Below are 27,206 nucleotides of genomic sequence, written 5' to 3' on the forward strand. Positions count from 1 at the left end.
GCAGGCAATAAGAGGCTGTCACAATTTAGCCAATGAAAAGCCAATACACTTTGAACTCAGTCTCCTCCAGTGGACTCTCTAACAGCCCCTTCTCCTCTTCAAAAGGACAGTTCTCCCCCTTATTTTCTGGACTTGCCTGTGGTTTGCCATAAAGTGCAAGTCCTGAATTGTAATCTTTTGTTCTTTCTGAATAAAGTGTTTTGCTAGTAAAATAAATGATTGTTTCTATCATTTTAGGTCAACATTTTAGTTAATTATTAGTCACAATTTCTTAACCTTCCTTTCTTAATTATGTCCCATTTTTTATTGTATGAATTACTGAAGTAGATATTATTTCTCTCCACAGAGGACTGGTCCTTTTGTCAGGCAGGTAACGTGAGAAGCTCATTGTCTCAACTCAATAATTAATAAGCTGGGTTGAGGTTGACCTTACATTGCAGTGTTTATTAGATTCACTCAACCTCTGATTTCAAGTGACTTATCAAATCAGATCAGTCACTCAGTTGTGTCCGACTCTTTGTGACCCCATGAATCGCAGCACGCCAGGCCTCCCTGTCCATCACCAACTCCCGGAGTTCACTGAGATTCATGTCCATTGAGTCAGTGATGCCATCCAGTCATCTCATCCTCTGTCGTCCCCTTCTCCTCCTGTCCCCAATCCCTCCCAGCATCAGAGTCTTTTCCAATGAATCAACTCTTTGCATGAGGTGGCCAAAGTACTGGAGTTTCAGCTTTAGCATCATTCCTTCCAAAGAAATCCCAGGGCTGATCTCCTTGAGAATGGACTGGTTGGATCTCCTTGCAGTCCAAGGGACTCTCAAGAGTCCTCTCCAACACCACACTTCAAAAGCATCAATTCTTCGGTGCTCAGCCTTCTTCACAGTCCAACTCTCACATCCATACTTATAGGCACGGCCCATTCTGTGTTTACTGCATGCTCCTTTTCTGTGACGTGATCTCCTAAACCCTATGGAGTTCACTATGGGACTGCGGATTTGAACTCTGCTTTCGGGTCTTGACCCCTCCTTGAGCGTGGTCCTTTGGGTTTTTTGGTTAATAGTTTAACAGGTCTCTATCTCCTCTAATCTGAAAGTTCTGCTTTTCAGAGGTTGTGAAAGTAACTCTTTCATCTTCCATCCTACACAGATTTAAAATGTGGCAAATATCTTTGGGAGGACTCTTCCTATGTGTTTGTTGTAGGCTTCTGTATTCTGTGGATGATTCCTGACCTCTGTGAGATTGCCAGAGGTTTCATTTTGCTTGTTTGGGCCAACTAGCCAACTATGTAGCCTCTTGTACTGCCACAGCTCTCAGCAAATGTCTCATGGGGAAAATGGCCATATGTTCAGACTCTTTGTCCAACCTGACATGTCAGTCCATACATATATGGTTGTGAAAAACCTCAGCTGATTTCTCTTCCCCTAATAGAGTCCTCTGCCTATGGCAAGATGATCCTCAGATAACTCTCAGACTCAAAATACTTCCAGAGAAGCAAGTAGTTGGCAGTATTAGCTTCACTGGGGACTCTCCCGCTACTGGAATTTTCTTCATCAAGACTTCTTTAATTCCAGAGCTCTTTTATTTATTTATAAATAGAGCTTTTGTAATTATCATTTTATTCCCATTGAGAATGATGATGCTACAACTTATATGCTAATATATCTTATTATATCTTATATATTCTAGAAAAAGAAATCACCACTGCTGTTATTGTCAGAAATAATAAGCTTGACCTGTGTTTATTCTTGCATTTCTCAGAGTTCTGTGGCTATTTTCTCATTTTTTGTGTGCTCAAAACCAAGTCCTATAGCATCCCTCTATACTGGGGGAATATCCCGATATTCCTCATCTGTTAATTCTAACTCTGTTGCTGATGATCAAACAAGACTGCTACTCTTCCAGTGCTGAGCTAAGGTAGTAGTGCTGTATCTCACATACAGAACAGGTCCAGAGCATATGATTTTTCAAGTAATATTCAGACTGTCTGGGATAAAAGGTGTAATAAACACAAAGTATAACCTGCAGCCACTGCACAAACCCAGAATCGTCCTCAGAGTACCTTTATACACCTTGCCAACCTCTGTATGCTAGGGTGCATATCGATCATCACCCATAAGGGTACGCCACTCACCATGATTATAGAATAGGATAAGGTGACTACAGCGTCTCTCAGAGACAGAGTAAGTTTTCCATTACCTCTCTTAATTCCAAGCTCCTCAATCTTCATTGTTTATTCCAAGATTGACCACAATTTTCTAGGATAATTCACAGTGAATACACATATTGCCCATTGCCCTAACAATGTCATACAGTGGTCAAAGCTTAAAGCATTTGCACATTTCTGAACACATGTACCCCAATGTTCATCGCAGCACTGTTTATAATAGTCAGGACATGGAAGCAACCTAGATGTCCAGCGGCAGATGAATGGATAAGAAAGCTGTGGTACATATACACAATGGAGTATTACTCAGCCATTAAAAAGAATACATTTGAATCAGTTCTAATGAGGTGGATGAAACTGGAGCCTATTATACAGAGTGAAGTAAATCAGAAAGAAAAACACCAACACAGTATACTAACACATATATATGGAGTTTAGAAAGATGGTAATGATAACCCTGTATGAGAGACAGCAGAAGAGACACAGATGTATAGAACAGTCTTTTGGACTCTGTGGGAGAAGACGAAGGTGGGATGATTTGGGAGAATGACATTGAAACATGTATAATATCATATATGAAATGAATCGCCAGTCCAGGTTCGATGGATGATGCAGGATGCGTGGGGCTGGTGCACTGGGATGACCCAGAGGGACGGTACGGGGAGGGAGGTGGGAGGGAGGTTCAGGATGGGGAACACGTGTATACCCGTGGTGGATTCATGTTGATGGATGGCAAAACTAATACAATATTGTAAAGTAATTAGCCTCCAATTAAAATAAATAAATTTATATTAAAAAATAAAAAAATAAAGAAATTAAATAGCACCATTTATTAGATAGTAACAGTCAAATTTGAATTTGGCTGTGCTGAATTCCTTAACTTCCTTCTTGGTTTCTCTTGATCAAAGGCTGAAAAATTTCAGTGTCAAGTACCAAAGTCATCTTATTACCTGTTTCAACATTTTAAGTCTGTGCAATCAATTCTGGGATAACAAGGGAATATTTCATGCAAAGATGGGCACAATAAAGAAGAGAAACAGTAAGGACCTAACAGAAGAAGAGATTAAGAAGAGGTGGCAAGAATACACAGAATAACTGTACTTTATAACAGCTAATAACTGTTAATAACCCAGATAACTACGATGGTATGGTTACTCACCTAAAACCAGACATCATGGAGTGTGAAGTCAAGTGGCGCTGAGGAAGCATTACTACGAACAAAGCTAGTGGAGGTGATGGAATTCCAGCTGTGCTATTTCAAATCCTAAAGATGATACTGTTAAAGTGCTGCACTCAATATGTCAGCAAATTTAGAAAATTCAACAATGGCCACAGGACTGGAAAAGGTCAGTTTTCATTCCAATCCCAAGAAAGGCATGCCAAAGAATGTTCAAGCTACCATACAATTGCACTTATTTCACATGCTAGCAAGGTAAAGCTCAAAATCTGTCAAGCTAGGCTTCAACAGTGCGTGAACTGAGAACTTCCAGAAGTACAAGCTGGATTTAGAAAAGGCAGAGGAACCAGAGATCAAATTGCCAATACCCATTTGATCACAGGAAAACAAAGGGAATTCCAGAAAAACATTTATTTCTGCTTCATTGACTACCAAAAGCCTTTGAGTGTGTGGATCACAACAAACTATGGAAAATTCTCAAAGAGATGGGAACACCAGACCACCTTACCTTCCTTCTGAGAAGCCTGTATGCAGGTCAACAAGCCACAGTTAGAACCGGACGTGAAGCAAGGGAAGGGTTCAAAATTGGGAAAGGAGTACGTCAAGGCTGTATATTGTCACCCTGCTTATTTAACTTATATGCAGAGTACATCATGTTATATGCTGTGCTGGATGTATCACACGCTGGAATCAAGACTGCTAGGAGAAATATCAACAACCTCAGATATGCAGATGATATTACTTTCATGGCAGAAAGTGAAGAGAAACTAAAGAGCTTCTTGATGAAGGTGAAAGAGGAGAGTGAAAAAGCAGGCTTAAAGCTCAACATTCAAAAAACTAAGATCATGGCATCCAGTCCCATTACTTCATGGCAAATAGATGGGGAAACAATGGAAACAGTGACAGACTTTATTTTCTTGGGCTCCAAAATCACTGGACAGTGACTGCAGCCATGAAATTAAAAGACGCTTGCTCCTTGGAAGAAAAGCTATGACAAACCTAGACACAGAGACATTACTTTGCAAACAAAAATCCATATAGTTAAAGCTGTGGTTTTTCCAGAAGAAAACAGTGTTTCAGTTTTTATTCCACTGCCCAACTGAGCTATTTAGCCTTCAACAGAGACCATGAATTCATGACCCAACACCAGAATAACACTAGGTCATGTGAAGAGGAAAGGAAATATTTTATGTAAAAGTGAGCTAGCTCTTAGACCTCTTACCAAGTGTTAGTTGCACTGATGATTCTGTCAATCTTAGTTTCTTCCTCTGAAGTATCTACCATTTCCAGGCATTGCATCTTAGTGTATCAGTATCCAGCTGATGTGGTTTCTAGTCCCACTAGTATCTCTGAAACAGGCAACGAGGAACTAGAAACCAGGATCCATGAGGAACAGCTGAAGGAATGTATATAGTGTCTGTGTGGAATAAAGACCTGTCTAGAACATCAAATGTGTCTTTGCATGTTTGAAGAACAGTCACATGGAGGAAGATTAAAACAGACTTGAACCAATAAAAGGAAATTATGAGAAGCCAGGTTTCATTTACACAGAAATTTATGTGAATGAGTTGTTAAAATGAACAAATGTACTTATTCAGGTAGTAAGTGATAAGCATGTGATACGCAGAATCTAGATGTCTATCTCTGAGCATGATTGTTGAGGCTGTTCTTGTATTGGTCGGAGAAGTTACATTATGTATATTTTCTAACTCTTCAGAATCTATGATTTTACATTTTAGTGTGATTGCATGTAACTACGTATTTCTAAAGCAATTTCTTATATTGTAGGGCTGATTTGGCTTCCAAAATAAATTTTAAACTTATTATTAAACTGTACAGCAAAAACAGGGCCTGATTCTGCCATTAGGAAAAAAATAGAAAAAGAAACTAAAATTCTTAGGCCCTTTTGAAAAATTACATTGTGAAAAGGTTAATGAACTTTCTAGTAAGACAGCACCAAGGCTATAGCACATTGTAAAATCTCTCTGATTTTACCTCCAACTTTCTGAGAAAGCAAATTTCTGGGTGATATTAAAACTCCTGCTATTTGATCATATATTGTTTTGTTCTCTATTAGAGACAAGCATTCTTTTACATGTGGATATTCCTTCATTTATATTGAGCATGTTTAAACTTGCAGAATCAATCTAACACCTTCAGATGAGCTAATGACCAAATAGAACAATTCCCTAGGCTTTACAATAAAACAAATGGATTGGTCATAAATATGTCTCAGATACCTTCATTTTAGCTGCATGTTCTTGTTATTACCAGAAAAAATTAGGACATCAGATTTAAATCATGGCGCTTTTTTTTTCTTTTCTTTGATTTGAGTATATTTAGAAAAAAATTCAATAACATGGAACTTTATTTTGGCAAAACATGTTAGTAAAACCTCTTAGCTTGTTAATATATACAAAATTGGTTTCTTAGGAAACCAACTAAAACATGGCAAGCCTGAAAATCAAGTCAATTAGATACTGATAAACTGAGGATGCCATGCTTGGAAATAATAGATACTTCAGAGGAAAAAACTAAGAGCGAGGGTTAACATGTTTTGGCACCTGATAAGAGATGTAAAGTGCTAGCTCTCATATATCTAGAATGTTTCCATTTCTTTTCACATAACTCATTTTATGTATAAGCATATAACATGTATTTGTAAGAAATAAATTTAAAACATGTCTGCTTATTCATTAATATCTTTTAAGACACTACTTGACAAGGAGAAAGGGATAAGTAAGTGTGAGTGAGCTTTACGGATGAACGAATTTTAAAAAGTTTACATGAACTTCATTGATTAGGAAATCTAAAACTATGTTAAAATGTTTTTGCTCTGGTTTTGTGGAGAGAATATTAATTGTATGGAGCTAAAGGAGTCTACATGAATGTCTATTCTTTTCCATAATATCTTCTTTTCCCACCTTACCTCCTTCTGCCAACCTTTGAAAATTAAGCTGAAAAGAAACTGTTTTGAGAAAACAATTAATGTGGCACAGATGGCATGATGTTGAATACTGTGGTATAATATGGATACTATTATGTATCTGTATATAATACAGATATTATATCCATATTCAATTTTCAACTATCCTAATTTTTGTACAATTTTATTACTGTAAATCAAGATAATTCAATCAGTATCAAATTAAGTGTGCTTTATACCTATGAAAAATAATCAGAAATGAAGACTAATAAAAATACTGCAAGTAATGTATTACTGAGATTACTGAGAGGGAAACTGATGACCTTAAATAATAATTTTTTAAAAATTAAAAGGATAAAAATTAAGGTACTAGAAAGGCACCTTCCTATGGTATAAAAAGGACAGAATAAATAAAAAAGAATAGCAGTAAGGATTTAACAAAGCAGAAATTAATGAAACTAAAATAAAGATACAATAGAGTCAATTTCACAAATTCATTATTTAAAAAGAATAATAAAATTTACAAATATCTGGCAAGATCAGGAAAAAAGCAGGGCATAAGTAAACAATATTGATAATATACAGAGAAGAGAGCTATAGACACAGGAGAGATTAAACAATATAAACAGCTTTCTGTCAACAAATATTAAAACAGAAAAAATTAATCCCTGGAAGAGATATATCATATAAATTGACTTAAAAATAAACTGAGAACAAAGATATTTTGAAAACGGAAACATGGGGCAATCTTACTCATAAATATAGATGTTAAATAAAAGAACTTCAGACAAAAGCAGAATTTCCCGCTTTATGCCACTTTGCTTGTATGAAAAGTATGAACTAGCATCTCTTTTTACTAACTGAAATAAATCTGAAATGGATTTTGGCTTCAATGTTTGTTTTGCATGGAGCCAACCCAAAGCTGCGTGTACCCCCAGCAGGCAGAGTGGCACCACCAAGCAACTTTTGTTTTGTTTTTGTGGAAAGAATAGTAATTGTATGAAGCCCAAGGTGTCTACATGAATGTCCATTCTTTTCCATAATATCCTCTTTTCCCACCTGACTTCCAACCTCTGAACATTTAGCTGAAAAGAAACTGTTTTGAGAAAACAATTAACATGGCACAGATGGCATGGTATGTTGAGTACTATGATATAATATGGATATCAGCATCAGGAATATTAAAATATTTCTTTTAATATCAGAGATGCTGCTATCACTTTTCTATTCAAAATCAAACAGAAGTCCTTGTTCAGAAAGTATGGCAAGAAAAAAAAGAGAAGGAAAAAGCATACATATTAGTTTGAAACATATAAAACTGTCTTTATTTACAGGTAAGGCAGATATGATGGTCTTCATTCAAAGCCCCTCAAACACTATAAATAATGAAACTGAAGGTAATTTAGTAAGGCTGCTGAATATGGGATCAAAATCCCACACGGCCATTTCTATACAATGCAGTTAAGGAATAACTTAAAAAACCCAGAATCATTATTTAATATTCAGAAAAGTAGGCTATTTTGTTTGAAGGGAGACATGAATCCTCTGTAACACACAATAAGAGGTAGATTCTAGATAAAGACCTAAGTGAGAAGTAATTTTTAATATTAACTTTATAGTTTTACCTAAGCAAAAACTTTTGTAACCTGGGAATGGGGAAGAACTTCTTAAATAAAACTTTAAAATACAATGAGAACACAAAATTAAGGTGGATTTAATTATGTCAAAGTTGAATTTCTTTCAGTGAAGGACATCATGGATAAACTTAATATACAGATTATAAAATGGGATAAAACATTTATAATATCTAAAGCAGACAGAGAATTAGTATCCTGAATACACAAGAAATTCTGTAAAACTGATAAAAGGCAGAAACCGCCTTAGGAAAATGAGGAGAGCGGTTACAGAAAAGGAATCTGAAAGACTGATAAGTATTTGAAGGATCTTAAACTACTAGAGATCAGATAAAAGCAAATTAAATTAATAATGAGAGTTCCTAACTTCCATTCTTTGTCATTTTCCATAGTTCCAATTCCCCCAAGCCTCATGCATTGTTACAGGTATCTACACTGGCATTTGGGGGAACTGTTGGCATTATTTAGTCAAATATATGACCCAGACATTCTGCTCCTGAGTCTATATGCCAAATAAATCCTCACAAGGCCCACATTACGATATTCATTAGTATTACATGTAGTGGCAGGGAGCTGGAGGCATTCTCTGCTCCAGTCAGTGAACAGCTGGATAAAATGCGGTACATGCATACCTTCAGAGAACAGGATTTAGAAGTACACATAGGCACCAAGATTTATCTAAAAGTCTAGTGCTAGACGAAAAAGATAAGAAACAGTGCAATAATATAACGACACCATTCCCATAAATTAAAATATATGCAGAGAAAACAAAAAATATGATTTAAAAATAAAATGAAAAGATACAGATTAAATAAATTCAACATAATAGAAAGTAGGACATGAGGATAAAAGGAAACAAATGAGTGTGTGGACTGATGATGACAGTAGCAGTTAATTAAGAAGTAGAACTGGAGTAACTAGCCTCACCCAAGGTTCAGAGGAGGAGAAAAGAGGGTAACAACAGCAAATATATGTGAATAAATCTAACTAAAATGTGTATAAAACATCAGTGAAGGAAATTATCAAATTTTATTATAAGACATGAAAGAGTTAGAAGATCTAGATAAAAGAAAAACCATTTAGTGGATAGAGAAGGTTATTAAGGTGTTAATTCTCCCCACACGGACTCATGCATTGAATAGGAACTTCTTCCCTTAATTCAAAATGGTTTTCTTTTTTCTTTTTAATTGAAAAATAATTGCTTTACAATGTTGTGTTGGTTTCTGCCATATATCAGCATGAATCAACCATATATATACATATGTCCTCTCCCTCTAGAACCTCCCTCCCACCTCCCACTCCATCCCACCCCTCTAGGTTGTCACAGAGCACCAGGCTGAGCTCCCTGTGCTATACAGAAACTTCCCATTAGCTATGTTTTATACAAGGTAATGTATATATTTAAATGCACTCTCTAAATTCGTCCCACCTTTGTAAAGTTTTCGTGGAACTTTACAAGATGATTCTAAGATTCAAAGAGATAAACAAACAAACAAACAAAAAATGGTCAAGAGACTCATGCAGCAAAACAAGTCTGAAGAAAGATATCAAGACTTCTTATAAGGCTTCAGTAACTGAGATACTATAGTATGGAAGTAGAACTTGACATACAGACCAAAGGAACCAAATAAAGACTTCAGAAAAAGACTCACAGAAATGGAAATTTAAACCATGACAGATTAGCACTGTGGATCAGTGGGGAAATAATGAATTATTAAATCGTGGTTGGAAAAAATAGGAAAAAAATCCCAAAGTAATTGGATCCCTACCCTATAACATAACACCCATTCCCCTCACCACCACAAAATCCAGAAAGTATCAACAACACAAATTACTTCCAAAGACCTTCAAAATATTTGAAAAATACGAAGGAAAATATCTTTATGACACCGAGGATAGAGAATTTCTCAAATCAGATGATACATACCAGAAAGATGCTAAAAAACGAAAAACTACAATTCATTAAAGACATGATAAAGTGAAAAGAAAAACAAGTGAGAGAAGACAGCTGCCATTCATATAATTAACAAGAAAAGGAAACAGCAGAATATTTTAAAACTCAAAAATCAACAAGAAAAATACAATTGATAGGAAAATGGACAAAATCTGAAAAGGGATTTCACAAATGAAGAAATTCAATAACTGATACATATACAAAGCTATTTTCAATCCCTGTTAGTAATAAGATAGATTGAAATTAAATCCCCAAGGAGATATCATTTTATACCCACTGAAAACACTAAATGTGGTAAACAAAGTTGGTGACAGATCAGCAGTCATTTAGGAAAATGGTTTGGTTTAGGCAATCAAATTAAAAATATGTTTTTCTTATGACCCAGCTGTTTTTTACTGGCACTTATTCTAGAGGAACTCTCATGCTCCAAGAGACATGAAAACATTTATAACAATGGTGTTATAATAACAGAAACTGTATAACTCATTTGCTCATCAACAGAGAATAAATGGTACCATATTCACATAGTCCAAATCTATGCCTCAATCACTGATGCCAAAATTGACTGGTTCTATGAAGATTACATCTTCCAGAAATAACACACACTACACACAAAGATGTCCTTTTCTTCACAGGGGATTGGAATGCAAAAGTAGGAAGTCAAGAAATATGCTGAATAACAGGTAAGTTTGGTCTTGGAGTATGAAATGAAGCAGGGGAAAGGCTAACAGAGTTTTATCAAGAGAATATACTAGTCATAGCAATACACTTTTCCAACAACACAAGAGATGACTCTACACATGGCCATCACCAGATGGTCAACACCAAAATTAGATTGATTATGTTCTTTGTAGCCAAAGATGGAGAAACTCTAAAGTCAGCAAAAACAAGACCTGGCACTGACTGTGGCTCAGATCATGAGCATCTTTACTGTCAAATTCAGACTTAAATTGAAGAACGTAGGGAAAACCACTAGGCCAGTCAGGTAGGACCTAAATCAAGTCCCTTATGATTATACACTGGAAGTGAAGAATAATTCAGTGGATTAAATCTGGTAGACAGAGTGCCTGAAGAACTATGAATGGAAGTTCATAATATTGTACATCAGACAGTGACTTCAACCATCCCAAAGAAAAAGACATGCAAGAAGACAAAGTGGTAGTCTGAGGAGCAAAGATGGGCACAATAAAGGACAGAAATGGTATGGACCTAACAGAAGCAGAAGATATTAAGAAGAGGTGTCAAGAATACACAGAAGAACTGTACAAAAAAGATCTTCTCGACCCAGATAATCACAATGGTGTGATCACTCACCTAGAGCCAAACATCCTGGAATGTGAAGTCAAGTGGGCTGTAGGAAGCATCACTGTGAACAAAGCTGGTGGAGGTGATGGAATACCAGTTGAGCTATTTCAAATCCTGAAAGATGATGCTGTGAAAGTGCTGCACTCAATATGCCAGCAAATTTGGAAAACTCAGCAGTGGCCACAGGACTGGAAAAGGTCAGTTTTCATTCCAATCCCAAAGAAAGGCAATGCCAAAGAATGCTCAAACTACTGCACAATTGCACCATCTCACATGCTAGTAAAGTAATGCTTAAAATTCTCCAAGTTAGGTTGAGTAATAAAGTTACTTTGAACCTCCTCCATAAAAAATTATAGAAACTTGAGTTCTGTGGAAGTTCTATGAGGAGAAATAACATGAAATCACAAAGAAACAAATATTTAATTTATAGCTTTAGCACCCCAGAATATAAAAAGACAAAAGGAAATTAAGGGGTTATCAGAATGATGATTCATTTTTTAAAAAAATCTGCATATAGGGTAGAAGGTAGGATTCAAAGGAATCTTTTAAAGCACATAATCTGTACATTAAATTTTCTCTTCTTTCACATGAAATCCTGTGAATAACACTGTCTTTATTATTAATTTTATATCATATTTTGGTCTAAATGTAATACATTTTAGTGAATGAAAGCTGCTCAGTAATATCTGTCTTTTTGTGACCTTATGGACTATACAGTCCATGGAATTCTCCAGGTCAGAATGCTGGAGTGGGTAGGCTTTCCCTTCTCCAGGGGATCTTCCTAACCCAGGGATCAAACCCAGGGCTCCTGCATTGCAGGTGGATTCTTTACCAGCTGAGCCACAAGGGAAGCCCAAGAATACTGGAGTAGGTAGCCTGTCCCTTCTCCAGGGCATCTTCCTGACCCAGGAATTGAACTGGGGTCTCCTGCATTGCAGGCAGATTATTTACCAACTGAGCTATATATTACAAATTCTTTAAGAGATGATATACCAGACCACCTCACCTGTCTCCTGAGAAACCTGTATGCACGTCAAGAAGCAACAGTTAGAATCAGACATGGAAAATTAGGGAAGGAGCATGTCAAGGCTGTATATTGTCACCCTGCTTATTTAACTTTATGAAGACTACATCATGTGAAATACCAGGCTGGATGAATCATAAACTGGAATCAAGACTGCCAGGAGAAGTATCAATAGCCTCACATATATATATGATACCACTTTAATGGCAGAAAGTGAAGAGTAACTAGAGAGTCTCTTGATGCGGTTGAAAGGAGAGTGAAAAAGCTGGGTTAAAACTTATTATTCAAAAACAGAAGATCATAGCATCTGGTCCCATCACTTCATGGCAAATAGATGGGGAAAACAATGGAAATAGTGACAGACTTTATTTTCCTGGGCTCCAAAATCACTGTAGCCAGTGACTGCAGCCATGAAATGAAAAGCTGCTAGCTCCTTGGAAGTAAAGCTCTGACAAATCTAGAGCTAGTGTATTAAAAAAGCAGAGACATCACTTTGCCAATAAGGGTCCATACAGTCAAAGCTATGTTTTTTTCAGTAGTCATGTATGGATATGAGAGTTGGACCATAAAGAAGGCTGAGCACTGAAGAACTGATGCTTTGGAACTATGGTGCTAGAAAAGACTCTTGAGAGTCCCTTGGACAGCCAGGAGATCAAACCAGTCAATCCTAAAGGAAATCAACCCTGAATATTCACTGGAAGGATTGATGCTGAAGCTCCAGTACTTCGGCCACCTGATTCAAAGAGCCAACTCAATGGAAAAGACTCTGATGTTGGGAAAGATTGAGGGCAAGAGGAGAAAGGAGAAACAGAGGATGAGATGGTTGGATGGCATCACTGACTCAATGGACGTGAGATTGAGCAAACGCTGGGAGACAGTGAAGAGCAGGGAAGCCTGCCGTGCTGCAGTCCATGAGGTCGCAAAAACTTGGACACAACTTAGTGACTGAACAACAATGGATGGTGGGTTTCTTCAGTTGTTTATGACTTTACAAAACAGCGTTATAATGAGTGTACTATTTTATAGTTCTTATAAATAGGAGTACTATTTATTAATATTCTATAGTAAATAGTACAGAAAATAGTATGTTTTATAGTGCTGATAAAATGTCTTTAAACTAAGTTTCTTTATTCAAACTATTATATACAGTTATATCTGTCCATAAACTACTTTCTTCAAACTATGAGGATTTTGTAATTCAATTTATCTTCTGCCTCAACCATATAGGCTCTGTTTTTACCTCCTTTTGCTTGACATCATTGCTGTATTGATATTATCAGTCTTCTTATATGGAAGGCCCTCTTGTTCCCTGAAGATGAGAGCTCCCCACATCTGAGCTGCTCCAACCAGACCCCTCATCTGTACTAAAACTATACAGTTGTCCATGCTCTGATAGACCATGGTTTTATCAAAGACAAAACTATATTTTATGTTTACATTGTATGATCATTACACATAACAAATTCTCAAAGGTGAAAAAGGTACTAGAGATTGCCTTGCCCTAATTTGATAATTCCTTTTATCTATAGTACAGTTACAATTTAGAATGCACTTTCACATCAGCTCATTTGATCCTTACAACTACATTAATTAGGTTATATAACTATTACCATCTTACAGGTCAGAAACAGAAACAAAAGTAGGTGTTTCTATGACATCCCTGAGGTCATGCATTTAGTTAGATGTGAACCCAGAAACTGATATTCCTTGTCCGTTATACGTGGATGAGACACTCTACATTAAAGTACTGACACTTTCTCCTTGTCCTAAACTTGCAAGACAGCTGTAAAATATTAAAATAAAATATTATGAAAGTGAAACACTTTCAAACTCATTCTATGAGGCTACCATCCCCCTGATACCAAAACCAGACAAAGATACCACAAAAAAAGAAAATTACAGGCCAATATCACTGAAGAACATAGATGCAAAAATCCTCAGCAAAATGCCAGCAAACTGATTCCAACAATACATTAAGATGCAAAGCAATCCTGAGAAAGACAAATAGAATGAAAGAATCAGACTCCCTGAATTTAGCATACACTACAAAGCTACAGTAGTCAAAACAGTAAGGTACTTGCACAAAAATAGAAATATAGATCGATAAAAGGGCATAGAAAGTCCAGAAATAAACCCATCCACCAAAGGGGGCAAGAATATACAATGGAGAAAAGACATTCTCTTGATTAAGTGGTGCTGGGAAAACTGGATAGCTACATGTAAAAGAATGAAATTAGAACATCTGCTAATATCATATACAAAAATAAACTCAACATGCATTAAAGACCTAAGCATAAGACCAAATACTATAAAAGTCCTAGAGAAAACATAAGCAGAACACTCTTCGACTTAAATCACAGCAGTAGTTTTTTTTTTTTTTTGGACCTATCTCCTAGAGCAATGGAAATAAGAGCAAAAATTTAAAAATGGGACTAAATTAAGCACGAAAGTTTTGCACAGCAAAAAGACCATAAACAAAACAAAAAGGCAACCTACAGAATGGGAGAAAATATTTACAAATGACAAATCTGACAAGGGATTAACTTCCAAAATATACAAACAGCTCAGTATTAGAAAAAAAAATAGCACAAAATATGCAGAAGACCTAAATAGGAATTTCTACAAAAAACATAAAGATGGCAAATAGGCACATAAAAAAATGTTCAACATGGCTAACTGCTAGAGAAATGCCAATCAAAACTATAGTGAAGCATCATCTCACATCAAAACGTCTACAAATAATAAATGCAGGAGAGGGTGCAGGAAAAAATAGAACCCTCCTACAATGTTGTTGGGAATGTAAATTGGTATAGCCACTATACAGAACGACATGTATGTTCCTTAAAAAAGTAAACATAGAGTTACCATATGATCCTGTAATCCCATTCTTGGGCATATATCCAGAGCAAATTCTAATTAAAAAAGATATACACACACACCCCTATGTTCATAGCATATTTACAATAGCCAAGACATGGAAACAACCTAATGTCCATTGACAGATTAATGAATAAAGATGTGATGTATGTATGCATATATGTATATTATATGTGCATGTGTGTGTGTATATATGTGTGTGTGTATATGTGTGTAATATTACTCAACCATAAAAAACAATGACATAATGCCATCTGTGGCAACATGGATGGACCTAGAGATTATCATAATAAGTGAAGTAAGCCAAAGACAAATATCATATGTCAAATATATCATATTCCACTGATTCATGGGATCTCAAAAAGGTAACAAATGAACTTATTTATGAAACAGAAACAGACCCACAATATAGAAACCAAGCTTACGGTTCCCCAAAGGGGAAAGGTGGGGGAAGGGATAAATTAAGAGTTTGGGATTAACATATACACACTGCTATACATAAAATAGATAACCAACAAGGGCCTACTGTATAGTACAGGGAACTAGATTCAATGTCTTATAATAAACTATCAGGGACAAGAATCTGAAAAATAATACATACATATATATGTGTGTGTGTGTGTGTGTGTGTGTGTGTGTGTGTGTGTGTATTGAATTGCTGTTGCTGTACACCTGAAACTAACATGATGTTCTAAATCAGCTATACTTCAATTAAAAAATAATAAAAATAAAAATGAGATTATAATCTATAAAACAAACTTAAATTATGATGAGTTATTAAAAATACTTATAAAGAATACTAGTGCTTCTGTTAAATCTGTTACTTTTGAAATGAAGTTCATTATCCACATATTAAACATTATTGATGGCAAGGCAAGATAAATTTGATCATGAGTTTCTGTCAGATTTTGCTCTTAAGGTATAGTCTCCAAGGTTTTCATACATACACCTGTAGCTTTCAGTAAGAAGACACTAGCAAATCCTTGCTTAAAATTGACCAGTGCAGAAATATTTTTCTACTAACATATCTAAGGCAGAAAGAAAATGGGTTTAAAAAACAATGCTAGACCATGTTACCAGACTTTTTTTCTTTCCTTCTCTGTTTCATTTTTTACATTAGTTTCCTTACCTCCAAAAAGGTGGAATGCTTTTCTGCAGTTTGGTAGGGGCCACTTTGCAGAGCTGGATTTCTGAAAGCTTTGTTTTCTTTTCAAATATTCTTTAGTAAAGAATGTTTTTGTGGCATTGTTCAGTTCTAGAGCAAAGCAAATGAAAATAGCATTTTAAAACATTAATTTGAGTAAAATGGCAAGAACCCAAAAAATTATTGTTGCAGTATTCTGATAATAAATTCAGATCTCTTTTAAGACAGTGAAGACAAAAGTAGAGTCAACTTTGTTTTTAACCCAAGCAAACAAAATTTCTCTGAATTTGATGCAACTTTGATATGCCTACACATACACCTACTGAGCAGCTCCTATGTCAGATAAAACACCAGAAATGAAAGAAACAGTGATGACTGAGATATAGTCCTTGCCCTCAAGAAGACTGCAGTCTAAAAGATGGTAATAAACAGGTACACTATAAAAGGGGGAAAATATGTTATGGGTGCAGCAACAGAGTAACTAGAGTGCAATCATGGCTCAGGAGTGATAATGAAAAGGAAAAATCACTAGAAGCTTTTACTTTATAGTTTTATTTCTTTCCATATGTGATGGACTGACTGTGTAGAGTCTAATGCTGCTGATATGAAGAAGTCAAAAAAATGTAGAAATAAATTCTCAACCCTTCAGAAACTTGTGCACGAGTTAAAGAGAAAAGGAAAATATTCATTTGAAGTAAACAAATACCAATCAAAAAACAAATATGATGATATTCACTTTAAAAAAGAGTCTCTAGAACATGAGCCAAGGAAAGCAAGGCATAATCTGAATTGAACTATTTGATGGAGAAGTTCTTCCCAGGGAGGCCAGTGTAGAGCTAGTTACTACTGGCTGAGAAGTACACAAGTCTTTCCGTCAATGGTGCCCTCTTACTTTCATCCCACAATTATTCCTGTACTGTCTTCTCAGCTTCCATCCTTACAAAGGCTTTGAGCTTCTTCTCTAACCAGTTACATCAAATTTTCTCTATTTTTTCTAACTACTCTCTTGGATTTATTCTTATCTAAGCAATGGGCACAGTTCATGGGGTCGCTAGGAGTTGGACATGACTGAACGACTTCACTTTCACTTTTCACTTTCATGCATTGGAGAAGGAAATAGCAACCCACTCCAGTGTTCTTGCCTGGAGAATCCCAGGGACGGAGAGCCTGGTGGGCTTCCGTGTATGGGGTCGCACAGAGTCGGATACGACTGAAGCGACTTAGCAGCAGCAGCAAGCAATGGACAGGGAAAACATTTTGGAAGTTTACATTTAACAACAAAAGAAATAAGGCCAAATAAGGAAGGCTAGGTAATAAACCTGCAACTCTCTTTAACTCCCTTCCCCAGTCTACACCCAAGGGCCAGTAATTCAAGCACACACGATAGAGAAAAAGTATTTTCATAGTCTATGTACTCATTGTGTATGTTGGAGGTTGTTATGGCCAGTGAATGTTTTAACTTTCACACGTTTAATAGTTAAATCATTTCAGATTGGATATTCTCAGTGTTTTCTGCAGCAGTGCACATGTATTTTGTCAAAGTCCACTTTGCCCACTGCCTGTGAACAGCCCCTTAGTAAAAGGTGGTCATGGCACTACTACTTGGTTAAAATGGCTCATCAGTGTCATTCATAGTGATGAAGAGAATGGAAGAAGTTATCCAATGACTACAACACATTTACTTACATAACAATTGTCTTCTTGTAGAGCTTAAGCAGTGATAACTATAAATCACGGTATTTTCTGAGAAATTAAAAATCCTATGAAATAACCAGGATTGTGTTAACAATTAACTGTTGGACTCACAACTTCCTAAATGCCTTTAAAAGTAAGACCAGTGTGGTGGGTAAATTATTCTTGTGGGAGATAATATAAACCAAGGAGAAGAGTTTGCAACCCCCAAATTTTTGTTCCTTTCCTTTCTTTTCCTCCTCTCCCTCCACCTCCTCCTTCCTCTGGAGAGCTTGTACCCTTGCTCTAAAATGCTGATGCAAAAACCAGAGGATATCACTGCACTGGCCTCTCTTAAAATGAAAACTTACTTGGAAGTGTAATTGCATTCAATAAACCAGATCAAAAAGACATTCTTGTAAGAGTCATCCAGAAGTGCAGTTTTGAGAGCTGGTCACAAATCAGATTTGTCTTAGTGGGTAGATGACGGAGATAAAAGTAATAATGATAACTGTGATTTTTTCTTCTAGCTTCAAGAACTTAATACATGATGCACTTCTAACATATAACAAACCCAAATGGAAACCAAAGAAGGAAAGGTTTCAAAAATTATTTATAATACCTAACAAAATTATGATCAGAGGAATTACTTTATTAAATGTACAAAATGGGATGGGAGATGTACCTACAATGTTCTGTTGAACATAAATACATGTGTCCATAACGTAGTCTTATGAAATGTTGGAAGATTCTACACTTGATCTGAAAGACCTTTGGAGAAGAGTGGATCCAAAAGCCCTTGTCCCTCCATCTGCTGGGCCAAATAAGAACTGGGTTCTAATGCTTCCTAACGGTGGCACCTTTCATAAGCTGTTGAACTTCTCTTTGTACTTGCTTTCTGCCTCATCTCTGGCAAACACTTATCCTGCAATAGCTATGTGCCTGGCACTTTGCTGGTCTAGCTAGAAATACAGAAATTAATTAAATCTAATTTCTGTCTGCTGGGAACTGTACTAGATCAGTGATTCCAAAATACCCGTCTGGAGCCTGGCTACGCATCAGAGTTGCTGAGGGGATTTGTTAAAAAGACAATTTCTAGGACTTTGCCCAGATATTACTGAAGCAGAATTGCTGTGGATGTGACCTAGCAGTCTGTACTTTCTATAGGCACCTTGGATAATTTTAATGCACAGTCAACCACTAGATGAAATGACCTTAAATCCTTTTCTATTCTAAAAGCACCTGAATTTATTTAAATAAGTTAAACCTTATCTCTTACAGTTTATCTGCTATAAACTGTACAAACCTTACCCAAGGATGCTGTTCTTTCTACAGAACGACATTGCTTCATTCTAGTGGTATTTGAACTTGGTACTGCAGGATTTTGCAACAGATAACTATTCAATACTAACTTTCTCTGAATTATTTAGAAGAAGCACTAAGAAAAATCTGAAGGCAGACCAAGATGCAGGGCTCAGAGTAAAAGGTGATAAAAACTACCTTTCTCTCCTCCTTTGTCAACTCTACCTATTAGGGAGCAGAGGCTTCTTACTACAATATATTATAATGTATTGAATGAATTAATATTTCATATCATTCAATATGATGGAGAAGGACAAATCCCTGAATATCCTAGAAAGAGTCTAAAGTCTATTCAGATGGTACATTTAAATGTGGTGGCAGTACCAGTGGAAAACAGCAGCATCTTTGTGTGACACTACCATAGAAATAATAAGTAAGTGTTAAAAGTTATAGTCTTCTTGACTTGGCTGAGTGCAAGAGTCAATTACCAAATACATAAAAACATAATTCACTTTATTACAGGGTGTATTACCATGAGTTTCACTGTATTGTACCATAAATAATAAAATAAGGACAACCACAAACAAAGCACAATTTTGAACTACAAGCAGTACCAACAGGGTGGTATAACTTTGATGTCTGCTTTATGCTTAAACTGGAGAAGGAAATGGCAATGCACTCCAGTATTCTTGCCTGGAGAATTCCATGGACAGAGGAACCTGGTGGGCTACAGCCCATGGGGTCACAAAAAGCTGGACACGACTGAACAACTTTCACTTCATTTCACTTATGCTTAAATATGGGCAATTTTATATTTCAAAGCTGGTTATAATTAAGTTATATTATAATTTATAATTATTAAGCAAATATTTGTTAGTAATATTTTAAGCATTCTGCTAAGTATAAGAGTTAAAACTGTGAAACATTCTTTTCTGCTCCACAAAAGACACTGTCAAGTGAATGAACAGTTGACTCACACAGGCTGGGAGAAAATATTTGCAAAAGGCATATCCGATAAAGGACTGTTATCCAAAAATACCCAAAAAAGTCTTAAAACTAAATAGCAAGAAAATAACTCAATTTTAAAAAAATGGATTTATCTCTGGGCTTTCTATTTTGTTCCATTGATCTATATTTCTGTCTTTGTGCCAGTACCATACTGTCTTGATAACTGTGGCTTTGTAGTAGAGCCTGAAGTCAGGTAGGTTGATTCCTCCAGTTCCATTTTTCTTTCTCAAGATCGCTTTGGCTATTCGAGGTTTTTTGTATTTCCATACAAATTGTGAAATTATTTGTTCTAGCTCTGTGAAGAATACTGTTGGTAGCTTGATAGGGATTGCATTGAATCTATAAATTGCTTTGGGTAGTATACTCATTTTCACTATATTGATTCTTCCAATCCATGAACATGGTATATTTCTCCATCTGTTAGTGTCCTCTTTGATTTCTTTCACCAGTGTTTTATAGTTTTCTATATATAGGTCTTTAGTTTCTTTAGGTAGATATATTCCTAAGTATTTTATTCTTTTCGTTGCAATGGTGAATGGAATTGTTTCCTTAATTTCTCTTTCTGTTTTCTCATTATTAGTGTATAGGAATGCAAGGGATTTCTGTGTGTTGATTTTATATCCTGCAACTTTACTATAATCATTGATTAGTTCTAGTAATTTTCTGGTGGAGTCTTTAGGGTTTTCTATGTAGAGGATCATGTCATCTGCAAATAGTGAGAGTTTTACTTCTTCTTTTCCAATTTGGATTCCTTTTATTTCTTTTTCTGCTCTGATTGCTGTGGCCAAAACTTCCAAAACTATGTTGAATAGTAATGGTGAAAGTGGGCACCCTTGTCTTGTTCCTGACTTTAGAGGAAATGCTTTCAATTTTTCACCATTGAGGATAATGTTTGCTGTGGGTTTGTCATATATAGCTTTTATTATGTTGAGGTATGTTCCTTCTATTCCTGCTTTCTGGAGAGTTTTTATCATAAATGGGTGTTGAATTTTGTCAAAGGCTTTCTCTGCATCTATTGAGATAATCATATGGTTTTTGTTTTTCAATTTGTTAATGTGGTGTATTACATTGATTGATTTGTGGATATTGAAGAATCCTTGCATCCCTGGGATAAAGCCCACTTGGTCATGGTGTATGATCTTTTTAATGTATTGTTGGATTCTGATTGCTAGAATTTTGTTTAGGATTTTTGCATCTATGTTCATCAGTGATATTGGCCTGTAGTTTTCTTTTTTTGTGGCATCTTTGTCAGGTTTTGGTATTAGGGTGATGGTGGCCTCATAGAATGAGTTTGGAAATATAGATCAATGGAACAAAATAGAAAGCCCAGAGATAAATCCACGCACATATGGACACCTTATCTTTGACAAAGGAGGCAAGAATATACAGTGGATTAAAGACAATCTCTTTAACAAGTGGTGCTGGGAAATCTGGTCAACCACTTGTAAAAGAATGAAACTAGAACACTTTCTAACACCATATACAAAAATAAACTCAAAATGGATTAAAGATCTCAACGTAAGACCAGAAACTATAAAACTCCTAGAGGAGAACATCGGCAAAACACTCTCTGACATACATCACAGCAGGATCCTCTATGACCCACCTCCCAGAATATTGGAAATAAAAGCAAAAATAAACAAATGGGACCTAATTAAACTTAAAAGCTTCTGCACATCAAAGGAAACTATTAGCAAGGTGAAAAGACAGCCTTCAGAATGGGAGAAAATAATAGCAAATGAAGCAACCGACAAACAACTAATCTCAAAAATATACAAGCAACTCCTACAGCTCAACTCCAGAAAAATAAATGACCCAATCAAAAAATGGGCCAAAGATCTAAATAGACATTTCTCCAAAGAAGACATACAGATGGCTAACAAACACTTGAAAAGATGCTCAACATCACTCATTATCAGAGAAATGCAAATCAAAACCACTATGAGGTACCATTTCACACCAGTCAGAATGGCTGCGATCCAAAAGTCTACAAATAATAAATGCTGGAGAGGGTGTGGAGAAAAGGGAACCCTCTTACACTGTTGGTGGGAATGCAAACTAGTACAGCCACTATGGAGAACAGTGTGGAGATTCCTTAAAAAACTGGAAATAGAACTGCCTTATGATCCAGCAATCCCACTGCTGGGCATACACACTGAGGAAACCAGAAGGGAAAGAGACACGTGTACCCCAATGTTCATCGCAGCACTGTTTATAATAGCCAGGACATGGAAGCAAAGCTGTGGTACATATACACAATGGAGTATTACTCAGCCATTAAAAAGAATACATTTGAATCAGTTCTAATGAGGTGGGTGAAACTGGAGTCTATTATACAGAGTGAAGTAAGCCAGAAGGAAAAACATAAATACAGTATACTAACGCATATATATGGAATTTAGAAAGATGGTAATGATAACCCTGTATACGAGACAGCAAAAGAGACACTGATGTATAGAACAGTCTTATGGACTCTGTGGGAGAGGGAGAGGGTGGGAAGATTTGGGAGAATGGCATTGAAACATGTGAAATGTCATGTATGAAACGAGATGCCAGTCCAGGTTCAGTGCACAATGCTGGATGCTTGGGGCTGGTGTGCTGGGACGGCCCAGAGGCATGGTATGGGGAGGGGGGAGGGAGGAGGGTTCAGGATGGGGAGCATGTGTATACCTGAAATTTAAAAATGTTAAAAATTATTAAAAAAAAAATTAAAAAAAATAAAAAATAAAAAAATGGGCCAAAGACCTTAACAGTCATCTCACCAAAGAAGATATGCAGACAGCAAATAAACATGTGAAAAGATGCTATACATCATATGTCATTAGGGAAATGCAAATTAAAATATTAATGAGATACCACTGCCCACCTATTAGAATGGTCAAAATCCAGAGCACAGATAACACAATTTCTGGCAAGGATGTGGACAACAGGCACTCTCAGTCACTGCTGGCAGGTATACAAAATGGTACAGCCACTCTGGAAGATGGTTTGGTGGCTTCTTAAAAAACTAAAAATACTCTTACTACATACAATTTAGCAGTCATGCTCCTTGGTATTTAGCCAAAGAAGCTGAAAACTTAGGTCCACATAAAGACTTGCAAATAGATGTTTTTAACAGCTTTATTCATAATTTCCAAGTTGGAAGCAACAACCATGTCCTTCAGCAGGTGAATAGATAAACTGGTACCTTTAGACAATGGAATATTATTTAGTGCTAAAGTGGTCCCATGGGCTGTAGCCCACCAGACTCCTCTGTCTGTGGAATTTTCTAGGTAACAATACTGGAGTTGGTAGCCATTTCCTTCTCCGAGGGATCTTCCCAACCAGGGAACAAACCTGGGTCTCTTGCATTGCAGGCAGGTTCTTTACCATCGGAGCCACCAGGGAAGTCCCCCAAAAGAAATAAGCTATCAAGCCCCAGGAGGACATGGGGGAATATTAAATGCATATTAGTAAGTTAAAGAAGCCAATCTGAAAAGGCTACATACTGTATGATTCCAACTACATGATGTTCTGGAAAAGGCAAAACTATGGAGACAGTGAAAAGATCTGGGGTTGGGGGTGAAGGATGAATAGGGATGAATGAATGAGGAGCAGAGGATTCTTGGGGCAGTGAAAATATTCTCTTTGATACTCTAATGATGGATATGTGTCACTATACATTTGTCCAAATTCATGGAATGTACAACATCAAGAGTGAACCCTAATGTAAACTATGGACTTTAGATGATAATCATGTATCAATACAGGCTGACAGAATTTAACACATGTTCCACTGTAGAACATGGGTAGAGAGTAGAGAGTAGAGAGTATGGGTAATGGGGGATGTGTGTGAGGGGGCAGGAGGTGTATAAGAAATCCCTCTATCTTCTACTTAATTTTGCTGTGAATACGAAACTGCTCTAAAAAATAAAGTCTATTAAAAAATATTTAGAAAACATTTTCTTCAAACAGTGCACAAAACTAACAGTGCTGAGAACAATGCTGCATCATAATATCAGAAGTTTTTAATGTGAAAATCTCATTTTAAATAAAAATTTTAAATAATTTTTCAATAAAATTTTTGATTTACAAAAGCAAATTGTGAAATAGACATAGTACATGCAGGGATGTGAGAGCTGTCTTTGAAGAATGCTGAGTGCCAAAGAATTGATGCTTTTGAAGTGTTGTGTTGGAGAAGACTCTTGAGAGTCCCTTGGACTGCAAGGAGATCCAACCAGTCCATCCTAAAGGAGATCAGTCCTGGGTGTTCACTGGAAGGACTAATGTTGAAGCTGAAAATCCAGTACTTTGGCCACCTCATGTGAAGAGTTGACTCATTGGAAAAGATCCTGATTCTGGGAGGGACTGGGGGCAGGAGGAGAAGGTGACGACAGAGGACGAGATGGCTGGATGGCATCACCGACTCAATGGACATGACTTTGGGTGAACTCCGGGAGTTGGTGATGGACAGGGAGGCCTGGTGTGCTGCGATTCATGGGGTTGCAAAGAGTCGGACACGACTGAGCAACTGAACTGAACTGAACTGAGTAAATAGGTAACCCTAAGTTGTGAGGTAATGGCTCAGTGGTAAAGAGTCTGCCTGCCAATGCAGAAGATGTGGGTTTGATCCCTGGGTCTGGAAGATCCCCTAGAGAAGGAAATGGCAACCCACTCTAGTATTCTTGCTTGGAAAGTTCCATGGTCTGAGGGGTCTGGCAGGTTAATTCAGGCCTTTGGGTCCTGTTAAGGAGGGACTATAATAAGATTATTATTATAAATGCAAAAAAGCTATGACAAACCTAAATAGCATATTAAAAAGCAAAGAAATCATTTTGCTAACAAATATCCATATAATTGAAGCTATGGTTTTCCAGTAGTCAAGTACGGATATGAGAGGTGGACCATAAAGAAGGCTGAGTGCAGAACTAATAGTTTTGAACTACGGTGTTGGAGAAAACTCTTGAGAGTCCCTTGGACTGTAAGGAAATCAAACCAGTGAATCATAAAGGAAATCAATCCTGAATATTCACTGGAAGGATTGATGCTGAAGCTGAAGCTCCAAAACTTTGGCCACCTGATGCGAAGAGCCAGCTCACTGGAAAAGACCCTGGAAAAGATGCTGAGAAAGACTGAGGGCAAGAGAAGGGGACAACAGAGGATGAAATGGTTGGATGGCATCACTGACAACGGACGTGAGCTTGAGCACACTCAGGGAGACAGTGAAGGACAGGGAAGCCTGGCATGCTGCATTCCATGGGGTCGCAAAGAGTCAGACATGACTTAGTGACTGAACAACAATGACAAATTATAAATACAGGGCACAGTTATTTAGAGGCACCCAGTGGTATTATGTTTTAAAAGGATAGGTATTAAAAGGATAGGATATATGTGTCCAGCTATCTCATTTAGATGACTAAAGTCCTTGTTTCCCTACTTAAAATTACATCTATTATGAAAGCTTGATATTTGACTTCACTTTACTCTGTATCAGTGAAAATCTATAAACTATCTTAAAATTGTCTTCAGAGTTTCAATGGCAGTGCTTGATTTACACTTCTGCAAGAGGGGCAAAAAGTCTCACTTGCAAGGGACCCCAGCTCTCCTAGTGAAACACGTTTTGTACCCACGTGAGCACCCAGAAATGATTGTCTATAAGGGGAACAATGCCAGTTAGAGAAAACTTGAGTTTGCTACTACAGCTTGCATTTAACAGAATCTGACTACTTGGACTCAAGAAATACCAATAAGTCTCAGATTCAACTTTTCAGACCTGGCAGGTTCTCACCCTAGGGAGGTTGCATGGTCTCCTAGTAACTGAATGTCCTATGTGATTCGTGGTCAGAGGAACTCTGAGTGTTGGGAAAGAGAAGCCAACCAGGAATATGTCATTCAGTACTGATGAATACTTATCTATGTATCCTCTGAATATAAAATTTAACCTGATTTAATACCCTTCCTATTGAACTGTTTAGAGTTAAAATCTAGTTTAAGAAGCCCCATTCTCCAACTAATTATGTAGGCTTTTCTAAAACGAGCTTGAACGTCTGGAAGTTCATGGTTCGTGTATTGCTGAAGCCTGGCTTGGAGAATTTTGGGCATTACTAACATGTGAGATGAGTGCAATTGTGCAGTAGGTTTGAGCATTCTTTGGGATTGCCTTTCTTTGAGATTGGAATGAAAACTGACCTTTTCCAGTCCTGTGGCCACTGATGAGTTTTTCAAATTTGCTGCCATATTGAGTGCAGCACTTTCACAGCATCATCTTTTAGGATTTGAAACAGTTCAACTGGAATCCCACCCCCTCCACTAGCTTTGTTCATAGTGATGCTTCCTAAAGCCCACTTTAACTTCATATTCCAGGATGTCTGGCTCTAGGTGAGTGATCACACCATCATGATTATGTGGGTCGTGAAGGTCTTTTTTGTACAGTTCTTCTGTGTATTCTTGACACCTCTTCTCAATATCTTCTGCTTCTGTTAGGTCCATACCATTTCTGTCCTTTATTGAGCCCATCTTTGCATGAAATGTTCCCTTGGTATCTCTAATTTCCAAGAGATGGAGCTAGAGCGCCTGAGACCTCCTTGCAGCGGCGGGACTTCCTCTGACTTAGTGGCAGACATCTTGTTTCGTTTTAACAACACTGAGCTTCTACATGTGCGAGGATCGGTGGTAGACACTATAGTGATTGGAAGCGACTTGCTGATCAAACCTGGGGCCCGGCAGTGAAAGCACTGAGTCCTAATCACTGAACCGCCAGGGAATTCCCCAAACCTGTAAAAGAAGTGTTACTCCAGGCTGAAGGAAAATGATCCGAGATGGAAAGCTGGATTTGTGCAAAGGAATGAAGGTTCCGGAGCAGTGAGTGGTGGCTGTGCAGCACTGCAGTGGCGAGGGGCGGCGGCCTGGAGCCGGAGCTGCTGAAAGGAGATATCCCACGTCCAGGGTCGGAGAAACCTCAGTAAGACGGTGGGTGCTGAGAGAGGGCATCAGAGGGCAGCAGACTGAAACCACAATCACAGAAAACTAACCAATCTAATC

General features: G+C 37.1%; 1 protein-coding gene across 4 annotated transcripts in view; it reads right to left on the bottom strand.

Annotated features, from left to right (window-relative positions):
• RNF180 (ring finger protein 180) overlaps positions 1 to 27,206 on the bottom strand; it is a 283,868-nt gene that overhangs the window by 42,570 nt on the left and 214,092 nt on the right. For all 4 annotated transcript variants that reach the window (XM_061393438.1, XM_061393436.1, XM_061393437.1 and 1 more), the window contains one exon: positions 16,191 to 16,316. In XM_061393438.1, coding sequence (XP_061249422.1) covers positions 16,191 to 16,316 — 126 coding nt within the window. The remainder of the gene's footprint in view (positions 1 to 16,190; positions 16,317 to 27,206) is intronic.

Source organism: Bos javanicus, chromosome 20 (genome assembly GCF_032452875.1).
Source record: "Bos javanicus breed banteng chromosome 20, ARS-OSU_banteng_1.0, whole genome shotgun sequence".
Classification (NCBI taxonomy): Eukaryota; Metazoa; Chordata; class Mammalia; order Artiodactyla; family Bovidae; genus Bos; species Bos javanicus.